Source organism: Neolamprologus brichardi, chromosome 20 (assembly GCF_056152115.1).
Source record: "Neolamprologus brichardi isolate AB-2024 chromosome 20, ASM5615211v1, whole genome shotgun sequence".
NCBI classification, from domain to species: domain Eukaryota; kingdom Metazoa; phylum Chordata; class Actinopteri; order Cichliformes; family Cichlidae; genus Neolamprologus; species Neolamprologus brichardi.
The window spans coordinates 27,648,490-27,660,055 of NC_142123.1; the positions used below are offsets into that span (position 1 = coordinate 27,648,490).

At 41.4% G+C, this 11,566-nt stretch overlaps 1 protein-coding gene across 2 annotated transcripts; it reads right to left on the reverse strand.

Moving 5' to 3' along the window:
• Nucleotides 1-6,863: 6,863 nt before the first annotated feature.
• nr4a1 (nuclear receptor subfamily 4, group A, member 1) lies at nucleotides 6,864-11,320 on the reverse strand. Of its 2 annotated transcripts, XM_006794072.3 has the most exons (7): nucleotides 11,201-11,320; nucleotides 9,478-10,282; nucleotides 9,235-9,364; nucleotides 8,966-9,129; nucleotides 8,648-8,850; nucleotides 8,363-8,541; nucleotides 6,868-8,043 (listed from the first exon to the last, which is right to left on the reverse strand). In XM_006794072.3, the coding sequence occupies exons 2-7, from the start codon at nucleotides 10,270-10,272 to the stop codon at nucleotides 7,787-7,789; spliced, it is 1,728 nt and encodes a 575-aa protein (XP_006794135.1). In that variant the 5' UTR covers nucleotides 10,273-10,282; nucleotides 11,201-11,320; the 3' UTR covers nucleotides 6,868-7,786. The 2 variants fall into 2 exon arrangements, with proteins under 2 accessions (XP_006794136.1, XP_006794135.1); XM_006794073.3 differs by having other exon boundaries at nucleotides 6,864-8,043; nucleotides 9,478-11,320.
• Nucleotides 11,321-11,566: the final 246 nt, after the last annotated feature.

The window sequence follows — 11,566 nt, forward strand, 5'->3', positions numbered from 1 at the left end:
GAGCAGAGAGGACATTTCACAATTCATCCTTCCATGAACAGTCACATCATAAGTGGAGATATTATCTGAATTTCAGGAGCGGGATCACACCTCATTCACGCCCCTTCCGGCCTCAGGCTCTATAAGCCCCTTCACCAATACCTGCTGTTCTCATTTTCATGCCCCACCCTTCTCCCGCCCCCTTTTTTCTTCTTTCTTCTCATCTTTCTTTCATCCACTTCTCGTTAGTACATGGGGAATGGGTAAATGACTGAATGTAGTTTAAAGCGCTTTGGGGTTCCTTAGGGACTAAGTAAAGCGCAATACAAATACAGGCCGTTTACCAGTACACGGTTCCTCATCCATCATCGATCATCGTCACTGAGGATGTGGTCCCAGCTAGTGAGATAAACACGAGTGACCCTGTTCTGCTCGCAGCTTTGCATGTCTGTGCTAGAATATTGCTTACACCGTGTTTGACAGATAATGTGGCTTTTAATATTGGGCTTAAAACTTTGCTTTTTTGAGGATGGCAGGATCAGCTGACCCTGAATCCTCCCTTAGTTAAGGTGCAATAGGCCTAGGTTGCTGTGGTTTCCCATGATGCACTTCACTCACCTTTTTTCCACTCACTATGTGTTTACCTACCACTTTGCATTTAATTATTAGTTATTATTACTCTGGCTCTCTTCCACAGTGTGTCTTTTGTCCTGTTTCCCTCCCCTCACCAGTCGTAGTAGGTGGCTGCCCCTGTCTGAGCCTGGCTCTTGTCGAGGTTTCTTCCTGTTAAAAGGGAGTTTTCCCTTCCCATTGTCACCAAGTGCTTGCTATTAGGGGGTCATCTGCTTATCTAAGTTTTCTCTTAACGACAATATCTGGATTAACTTTATCAGACTTATTGTTATTAAAACAGATGAAAAAATATAATTTTGTAGTTGCTTGATTTGATTTACTGCATCTCTTATCACAGTTCTTTTACAAACTGTTCTCCTTTAACACAATCCTGCTGTTGCTGCAGGTGCAGCTCTACTGTGGAGGCATGGGGTGGCCCTAAAACAATCTCTTGCCACCCCTATTGCCACCCTAGTTTTGAATTGTTTATAAAAAATAAACTAGCATGAACACACTTTGAGCCTAGCTACAATTAACATTGAATATGAATTCTAAAACTGGATATATAGCATTAAGTTACCCCCATCCCCACCCCACCCCTTTGAAAAATGGCTCAGTATATATTAGAGAATGTAACACCTGTAAATGTGCAAAGAAATGGCTTTCATTTCACCACCCCATCTGATTTCCACATGTGTTGCTATTGATTAGCAATAAAACATTATTGATTACAACATGTTCTCGTACTTTGGTTGGACATCTATAACCAAATCAATATTTACACGCCTTCTGGAAACATAAATTGAAATAAATTAGTTTTGTTCCAGACTCAGTGCTGAGTAAAAAGTGACGTACTGTAAATATCCCGGGGCAAGGAAAAGAATACGAGGAACTCCTGCTCTTTTCCCATTCAAATTGTTTCATTTAAATACTACTAAATATGACTTTACGTGGGCGGCATCAGCTTTTAGGACAACAAATGGGGTCAAACTCATTTTAAATTAGTGGCCACATGGAAACCAAGTTGATCTCCTTCTGATCTCAGCTTAGTAAAATAGATGAATAATATTCTCTAAAAACAAATGTTCACGTTTTTTCTGTTCCGTTTGTCTGACGAAGTTCAAGCCCATTGTTAACTCTTGCTTCACTGTGGTTTGTCATAACAAGGGCTTTAAAACGATTCAGACCTTTGGCTCGGATGAGGCTCAATCACTCTCCTGTTCTTAACGAATTGCACAATATTTCCTGGTCAAACTACAATAAAAAGTCATATTTTAACACTCTAGATGTCATTGAGTTGCAGACACTGGAAGCTGTGGCTGTCTTGCTCTGGTTTGTCTGCTTATGTTTGAACATATCAGACTAAAGTCCAGGTTTCACCTGATCTACTGTCTTGTGGTTTTTATCCTTTTCTTCTCCTCCAATGGCTTCTTTGTGGCTCTTTGACTGCAAAAAACTTGTTTTGTAGCCCCCTTCAGAATCAGAAAGGGTTTTATTGCCAAATGTCGAGCAGGTTTACAACATTAGGAAATTGCTGCGGTACTTAGTGCAAAACATACTGTAACACAACACTTAAATAAAAATATAAATGGTCCGTATGGACTGGAGCCTCATGCCTGAGGGGAACAGGTCAAACAGACTGTGTCACAGGGTGTGAAGGGTCAGCTGTGATCCGAGCTGCATACCCTAGTGTTTTGGAGGTGTACAGTTCCTTCAGAGATGGGAGTCTGCTGCCAATCACCTTCTCAGCAGAGTGCACAACACGCTGCAGTCTCTGTTTGACCCTGATAGTGGCTCCAGCGTGGTGATGGAGGAGGTGAGGATGGACTCTATGATTGCAGTGTAGAATTGCATCATTGTCCGTGTTGACAGGTTGAAAATCTTCAGCTGCCTCAGGAAGTACATCCTCTGCTGGGCTTTCTTTATGACGGAGGTGATGGTGGGCTCCCACTTCAGGCCCTGGGTGATGGTGGTACCCAGGAAGCGGAATGAGTCCACGGTGGTGATGAGGGTGTCAATCAGGATGATGTGGGGGAGTGGGGCTGTGTGCTTCCTGAAGTCCACAATAATCTCCACTGTCTTCTGGGCATTCAGCACCAGGTTGTTGTGGCTGCACCAGGACACCAAATGTTCAACCTCCCTCCTGTAGGCAGACTCATCCCCGTCCGAGATGAGTCCAATAACGGTGGTGTCGTCTGCAAACTTGATTAGCTTGACAGACTGGTGGGTGGAGGTGCAGCAGTTAGTGTACAGCAGGGGTGGGCAATTCCAGGCCCCGAGGGCCGGTGTCCCTGCAGGTTTTAGATGTGTCCTTGAACCAAAACAGCTGATTTAAATAGCTAAATTATCTCCTCAACATGTCCTGAAGTTCTCCAGAGGCCTGGTAATGAACTAATCATGTGATTCAGGTGTGTTGACCCAAGGTGAGATCTAAAACCTGCAGGACACCGGCTCTCGGGGCCTGGAATTGCCCACCCCTGGTGTACAGGGAGAAGAGCAGAGGAGAAAGAACACAGCCCTGGGGGGAACTGGTGCTGATGGTCCGGGAGTCCGAGACATTCTTTCCCAGCCTCACATGCTGCTTCCTGTCCAACAGTTGATGTCAAGATGTGTCTTGAGAAGCGCTGATATGGACTGTAGAGTGCATTTAATTGGTGATTTTTGAAGCTCTAATAGATCTTCTGAATTAGAGATGATCCTGGGTCCTCTTTTCAGTTGGTTCTCTTAGGAGACAATTTTATGGTTGTTTTGTGGCTGCAACAACTTCTGTTGTAATAAAAGCGTTATGCAACATCTGGAAAGAAACATGTATATATAACTTGCAATAATATGTATTTCTTCAGTAATTGGAAAAATCTATTACAAAAACGTCTCTGATGGTTTCAAATCCATTAACAAGGAATGCCCAGCTTGATTGATGACCCAAACAAGCTGGGCAAGGATCAAAGCCTCTGCATGGCTGATATCAAGATTGTTCTACATTGTGCAAAATGAGTTTTGAGTGTTACTGTAAATTAATCACAATTCTTCAAAATGATTTAAACAAATTAAAATAATCTAAACAAATTCAAGGACATATTTAAGACAATTATTTGCATGGGTAGATGAACCCCTTGATCACCATGTTTTCACTCGTGTTCATCTGTTACACAACAGATTTTATTTCACTCCTGGTCAGATGATTCTCTTATGAAGCTCATCACTCTGCAAGCTTAAAGCACCTGCAATCTAACAAGACATGTTCAAATTACTCTCACTTTCCCCAGTTTCAACCAAAGTGTAATGCAAATAAAAGAGTTGTCCTATCCACGCTATCTTTATCACTCACATAAGTTTGGTAATGAAAGCGATACTGGTTTTATATTGTAGCTCTTTTTGCACAAGTCTTCACTTTTCCAATTATATAATCTTCCAGCTTGTGTATTAAGATACATTACCATATCAGACAGAGATCTGAGATTCTGTAACTGCCATGAAGAAACATGAGATGCGCACAGAAGAGAACAACACGTACTGAGGGTCTATCCTATAGTGCGGTAACACGGCTGCAGCTAAGGATAGAAAGTACTATCCTGAGCCAGTCATCATGATGTAGTGTAGTGACTCTTAATAGTTCTGGACCAAATGTGTGCAGATAAATACAGATTGAAGACACTGCAGATTTTTTAAAGAACTGTGTCCAAGATGAGCAGTGAAAAATAAACAAACTCTGCAACAGAGGAGGTAGATATTTCTTCATTATTGTTGTACAGCATGCAAACATATGCAGATTCGGGTATATTTTTAGCTATACAAGTTATTCAAGTCTTTGCATGTGTGTTTCCTCAGGTTGGAAGTGATCCCTAAAACTTAGTGTGGCATCATCTGTGCATCATTACAACATGTTGGTCCAGACAGTCATTTCAACAATGGAAGAACAGCATTAAAATGTAACACATTTTTAGTTTGTTGTTGCCACATGATACTTTTTAGTGAAGGTTACTCTGACTTTTGAATACATTTTATGCTCAATCATGTCCTCCTCTGAATTTGATCTAATTTTGGTTTTGAACTCTCATCTTGCAACATCATCAGGTCAAAAAGGTCTCCATGCCTTCACTGTTACATCTCATCTTCTTTCTCATGCTTGACTGTTACTATGATCCCATGTAAATACTGCTAAATGGGTCACAGTGCCACATGCTTAACACACACACACACACAATTTTATTTATCTGTGTGTTTTTCATATTTATGTGTTAAATGTGTTTTGGCTCTACTGGAAAGCATTTTGAGTCACTTCCCATTGTTTTTAAAAGTGCTCTATACAGTAAATGAAGAGGTTTTTTTCGCATGCTGGTGCATTTGAGTAATCTTTTCATTCATACTTGATTATCTATTGTGGCAAATTTCTTCTTTTCTTTTCTTTGTTTTTTTTAACAAACACCTCCAGCTTCATGAGGTTCATGTGTGTGTTGGCATACACTCACACATGTATTCATTATGTAACGATGAAGTAGTCTGGGTCACTTGAGACCGAACTGGGAAATCCACCAGCTTCTAAAAACAGATCAGCACATATCTGGGAGGGAAGAGGGTGGAGGGGATTCATTTTTGAGCGGTATGTACTGATCTGTTGCCAAAGGAAGAAACTCATCTTGACTGAGGTCAAAGGGTATTGAGGCAATCAATCAAGAATCCCTTGACTCCGTTTAGAAAGCTACATTCACAGTGACTGAGAGAGAGCTCAGCACGCTGCAACATAAGAAAGCATATTAAAGCAGACACAAGTGATGTGATGAATCCAGCTGCAGCTGCTGTCAGGGTGAAAAAGTGTGCATCTTTATGTGGGAATTCACAGCATTCCTTATTTTCCTGCTTTTATTAAATGGCTTTAAAGAAAACCCTCATCATAAATTTCCTGCAGGTTACCATGTTACAGTTTTTCAAGATGGTGAATTGCAGGTCACCAGACAGTCACAAGCAATGCAGATTTCTTTTTCTTTCTTTCTTTCTTTTTGTTTGTTTGATGGAATATGATGGAAACTACCATAAATAGAAGTACATGCCGCTACATTAAAGAGGAAACTTTAACTAAATTGGTGAATGGAAAATTATTCTTCATGGGGGTTTTTTCCTGCTAGTTATCATAGACTGTATGTAAAAGATAGAGGTGGTTTCTGATGAGCCAATGTGGAAGTGCCTTAAGCCTGCATTCTTTCTAATAGCAGCGGGTGAGGCCTCTGGTTGGAGAAAGTCCTACAAGTCATATACAAGTATATGATCTGTACTAAATCAGTAAATGATTTTTGGTGTTTTGGTGTCAGCTGCTAGCTTCATTTTATTGAGTGCAGTATGTTGATCGTTTCATAAGTGGTGGTAGCCATTAGAGTTACCAGAATGCTCAGTCCAGGTTAGCAGGCCGTGACTCTGCAAACCAGTGGCTACTACCACAGTGGCTTCATCCTTCTTTTAGTTACAGTATGTTGTGTTATTTCCATTTTTATGAGGTTTATAGCACCAGAACATCATATATGAACAAACAGAATCTCATACATCTTAGTTAGTTTTCCAACACTGGTGACAATCAACTTCAGAAGTCACAAAACATCAAGACGTGTGTCCAACTGACTTCAACACTTGTTTTTGTTTATCCTGATAAGTTTTACATTGTGTTGTGAAATTTTTTAGGCCATTGGTTGTAAGACTGATGAAGATGTTTTCTCATTTTGCAGTACACTGACCTTCATAGATTGGTCAACAAACATTTGTTGGGAACGACTTTTAAATTCACAATGTACAGTTCAAGTGATACAAAATTGTAAGATGTAACAAAAAATTCACACAACTCAGTTGGATTTATTGCAGCAAATTGTTCACTAGTTATGCATAAGAAGAACTACATTTAAAAAAAATACAGTATTTAAAGAAAAAGCACAGTTAATATCAAATTTGGCTTTATATTTATACAAAGACCATCAGACAGACACCTGATGCTATGGTGGGGGCATTGCACCACTCAGTCAACTTCCACCATGCAATAACTACCCTGAACCTTGGCTTATGAATACCAATGATTGATATTTTCAGGAAGTTTATCCATGATTATGCTGTTGCAGTTTGAGACTTGAGTAACACCTTTTGCACATGCTCTAAGTGTGTGGTGGTGGCTGCCTGCCAAATGCACTGCCTGGGCATGACTTTGTAGTGGAAATTGGAGGCGGAGCTTGCAAAAGGGGCTTCAATTACAGTAAGACAGGCAGCGTGACATAAAAAAACCATTCATTTCCTTTTATGGTTCTTTTCCTTTTTATAGTTTCAGTAGGTAGCTACATCAAAAATGACAACAACAAAAAAAAAGAAGCGAGTGAATGATCAAGATGTACGATCGGTTCATTACTCCCCAATGCTGCCTGAGCTAAACAATAAATAAATTAAGACATTTAAAATATCCTAAACATTCAGAGAGAAAACAACAAACGCACTCAAAACATGCAGTTTGACATTTTTATTAAATGTTTATCTGCAGTAGAAGAGAACATCTTTGTACATAAAAACAACTCATCCAAAACAAACTGTATAAAACAGTTCAAGTGGCACCAACACCAGACTTCATAACAGATATAAAATCATTTACAAACAAGACCAGTGTGTAAGACTGTACTGGAAAATACACAGTATGATAGCTGCTCAGAGTCGATTCATGATACACGAACTGTACTGCTGAATAAATCTGTGGGTATTGGCTATTTTAATACTGGAGCTGAAAATATCACATTAATGCTTTTTGCTTATATCATTCAAATGATGGCGCGGACCTTATTTGAATTCATTTGTAACTGTTTGGAAAAGTGCTGTCATTTCCCTCTGTTTAACAAAGTTTCCATTCATGGCACCTCGTATGTAAACAGTTACTGTTTGATCCATGAGATGACCTCTCGAATTCCATCTGGAGAGATTACAATTTCCTAACCAAATAAAGAATCATGTGATTGCTCCACAGAAAAAGGGACTTCTACAAGTTTTATTTCATTTTATAAGTCAGAAGTAGCACTTTACTTCTGATAATGCATAATCCCTAAGGATTGCTTTTTTTTTTCTTAGCTGCATGCAGTTTTACTTTGCTACCTGGAGTATGAGCACTCAGTCTGTTTGCTTTGGCTCTCAGATCAGCTCCAGATTTCACATCACAGATGGCATATCTCCCATCTCACGCTCAAAATGGAAGCGTATCCAGAAATATTTTTTCCACGATCGGTGGCGGAGGAACGAGGTCTTCTAGTTTAAGGTAAAAGATGCGCTGGAGGCCTTGAGTGCACAGAGTCCTGAGCTCAGGCAGCTTCCCGAGAAGTCTGGATAAATAATTGGGCCTCAAAGAGTCAGAGCCACAGCCAGAGACGTGATCTTTGAGGCAGGTGATGAGCTGATTCTGCAGGTCTTCCACACGTTTTGGTTCCTTAAGACCATGCCGATCTGAGAAAATATAAGAGTCATTAAGCAATCATTTATCTGACTTTAACAAAATAAAACTAAATACAAATGGAAAAGCATAGCATCGTGGCCACAGAGGGAGGAAACAAGCAAATAAAGACCAATATAATGGTTTCAAAGATGACCCCACAAATTGTGCATTGTATTTTGAAATATAGCACAGCGTAGATTGCGTTTAGGTCTGCTGTGATATATAATGTGCTCCATGTTATATTTTGTCATACACCTGTAATGTCAGTATTTTGAAGCAGATTCCCTATATATAGTGCTGTCATCTGAACTCAGCATGATAGTTTCTTACCGGTGATTATGACGAGGGCTGTGAGGCAGGAGAAGGAGGAAACGTCGAGCTTCATGCGATGGAGATTTTGCGAAAACTCCAAGATGGACTCGATCCAGTCGCCAAAACCCCGTACGCACTGCGTTTTATGAAGTACGACTCCATTGCAGAAGATGAGCTTCTCCGTTTTGGGATCAGACCTGCACAAGAGAAACACAGTTTGTTAGCTGTATAAAATATCTCAAGAATGTCAAAAGTAAATGCTAAAGAGGTAGTTTAAATTTTTTTAAAGGAAGTTACACTCACCGAAATGCAAGACGCAGGATGTAGAGTTCAACAAATGCCGATTCGAGCAGCAGTTCCTGATCCTCAAGGCAGAACTCAGAGAATCCCGGGATGCTATTTGCCCACTGCCTGATAACCTCCATGGAGGCTGTAAGCAAGTCGTAAAACTGTCTGATATCACTGGCGTCCTCTTTCTGATTAGGGCTGGTATCCATCTCAACATACTGAAATTAAACACAGCGCAGACATTTAGGTAGCTATCTCAGTTTATTCATTTATTTTTTAGCAAAGATTACTCCAAAAGAACTGAAACAGCTGTAGAAAATGTATTTTTCTTACCTTGGAATAATCCAGTGTCCCAACGCTGGGGTTTGAGTCAATATGTGCCCTCACAAGTGCGGCGATCATGCTCACTGGAGACACAGCAGCCGTTACATCCTGAATAATTTTGGGCTTGGAAGGTAAGCGGCCTCTTCGCCCTTTCAGGCTATCGGTTCTGACAACTGTAACAAAACAAACAAAAAAAGAAATGTGGTAAATCTGTTACTTCAGGTTCAGTGTTAGCATCCTTCTACACTATGAATCATGTGTGTTTGCACTGCGCTCACCTTCCCTGACCATGCCTACAGCTAGACACTTCTGGAAACGGCAGAACTGGCATCGATTCCTCCGCCTCTTGTCCACAGGACAGTCTTTGTTGGAAAGGCATACATACTTTGAATTTTTCTGCACAGTACGCTGTAAAACAGAAAGAAGAAATGCTCTTAACTCACATAGCACAAACAAACAATTCGATAACAACTGTTTTCAAATAGGTGATTCTGCAGGACAGAGATATCAGATGTTATTACCTTGAAAAAACCTTTGCATCCTTCACAAGTGCGAACTCCATAGTGATGGCAGGAGGCGTTATCCCCACACACAGCACAGCAGCCTTCGTTTCCACCTGGACTTTTCAGCTTGGGTGACAAGCTTCCAGCGTCCAGTTGGTCAGCACCATCAAAGCTGCGTGCATGCTCCATCTCCAAGGTGGGAAAGGTCAGCGTAGATGGGTGAGGATGGCTCAAGGCGAAAGCATCATGATCTCGTAAGTGTGGCTGACCCAAAGGGGACATATCCTCCATGGATCCTGCACCAAATGTGAAGAAAGATGGTGCATGGGGTACTGATGTCTCCTCAGTTGCCCAGTACCCTGGACTGGGTGAATATGGCCCAAAGGCTGAATCCCAGGTGGATGTGTGCTGACTCTGAAACCCAGGGGTTGAAGGAGCCGAGGCTGATGCAGGGCTGCCATAATAATCTGACCCAGTGGGGGACACAGATTCATCGGGGTAACTCAACATGAAAGATCCAGGGTAGCAGCCGTAAACTTGGAGTTCATCGAGCTTGAAAGGAGTTTCCTGCGCTGAGGATGGAGCAACATGGGCAGGAGCCGTAGTAAACTGGCATGAATATGCATCGAAGTCTCCTGTGGGAGTGCCCACCAGGGAGCCGATGCTTGGCAAGGATGGTGCAGAGAGGTGCTGGTCCAGTGGGCTACTCATTCCCACAGCCAGTCTGGAGATAAAGTCTGTGTTCTGAAACTCTGAGCTGCCGAGGTTGTTCTCACTAGGCTGAGATCTGTGCTGGGAATATATGCAAGTCATGACTGCAAGACTGAAAAACACAAAAAATAAGAATATAAGAGAAGACACAAAATCCTGTCACTATCTTTACCCAACCTTCAAGCTTTGGCAGGTTAACCAGCTATAACAGAGGTGGAAGACACTGTTTCTCCACAGCCTTAGACAACATAAGTGCAGGGCCACACGTTGGATAACCAATGGTTAAAAGTTAGAAGTCATTGCAGTGATTCAGCTCAAAATTTCATAACAAAATATTGCCTATTTTTAATTTATGTTGCTGTAGATTTTTGCATGAAAAATGACTGGCTTTACCCTGGATGTCTCACCTTCTCAAGCATTAGTTTGATACAACACTAATTAACATCAAGTATGCTTCTTTGCAGCATCTATAGATATGCAGAAAGTCTTAAAAGAAGACCATCATGAACCCCTCTGCAAATCCACAACATGGACCCGCCACATGGTGAATTTCGAAGAAATTAAAGAGCCCGGCTTGAAGCGAGTTAGGCATCATTCATTACTGGAGAAGGTTACCCGCTTTTTTATATATCACTTAGTCGTGTGGTATATATATAGTCACGCCTGCAAAGTTCATTGAACTTGACCTTCAGACATGGATCCAATGCCAACCCATGAATCACATGTTACGATACCGCGGAGAAGACTGATGAGGGAACCCACTTGACATACTTATTCTAATCGTAGCCTATATTAGTGTAGATGTAAATCTAGCAAACTTGCAACATAATGTATTTCTGCAAGCACAACTTCAAACACGTTTTCGTGTATAAAGGTGCAAACAGATGGCTGCTTTCGTTCCGATTTAAAGTTATTTTGCTGCCAGATTAAGTTTAGTATCATTCAGCTGCAGCCGTACACATGAGAACTGAAAAAACGACATCCCGCATTCAAGTCTATTGTATTAAAAATCATTAATCCTCATTCTCACCTGTTGGGTCCGTCTACAAGTGTTTTGAACGGTCCGTATTCCACAAACGACCGTGTGTCATCTTATGTGTCTCTCAGCTGAGAAGCAGTCCCTGAGCTCGGGACCCGGGAACAACTTTATACGATTGGCTTTACTCTACCCATGACGCAGGAAGGTTTCCATACATGGGCGGGGAGATTTCCAGTCTGCGGCCAATCACAGCGCTGTTCGAGAGAACAGTCACAGGATGACGCACTACGGGATTCCGTTGACGCGCATACGACCAAGAACCGCAGCATTGTCCTCCCTGAGCAGACACGCACGCACAGGCACGCTCTCACTCTCACACATGGCTAAATAAAACTCTACAAATACAAATAAAAGTAA

Bases quoted from the DNA above. Each gene is read 5' to 3' on its own strand.
- nr4a1 (XM_006794073.3), bottom strand. From the start codon at position 10,272: ATGACTTGCATATATTCCCAGCACAGATCTCAGCCTAGTGAGAACAAC. The intron at 9,365-9,477 runs GTAATAACATCT...TCTGTTTTACAG, and splicing joins GATGCAAAGGTTTTTTCAAG to CGTACTGTGCAGAAAAATTC. The intron at 8,542-8,647 runs GTGAGTGTAACT...TCTCTTGTGCAG, and splicing joins ATCCTGCGTCTTGCATTTCG to GTCTGATCCCAAAACGGAGA.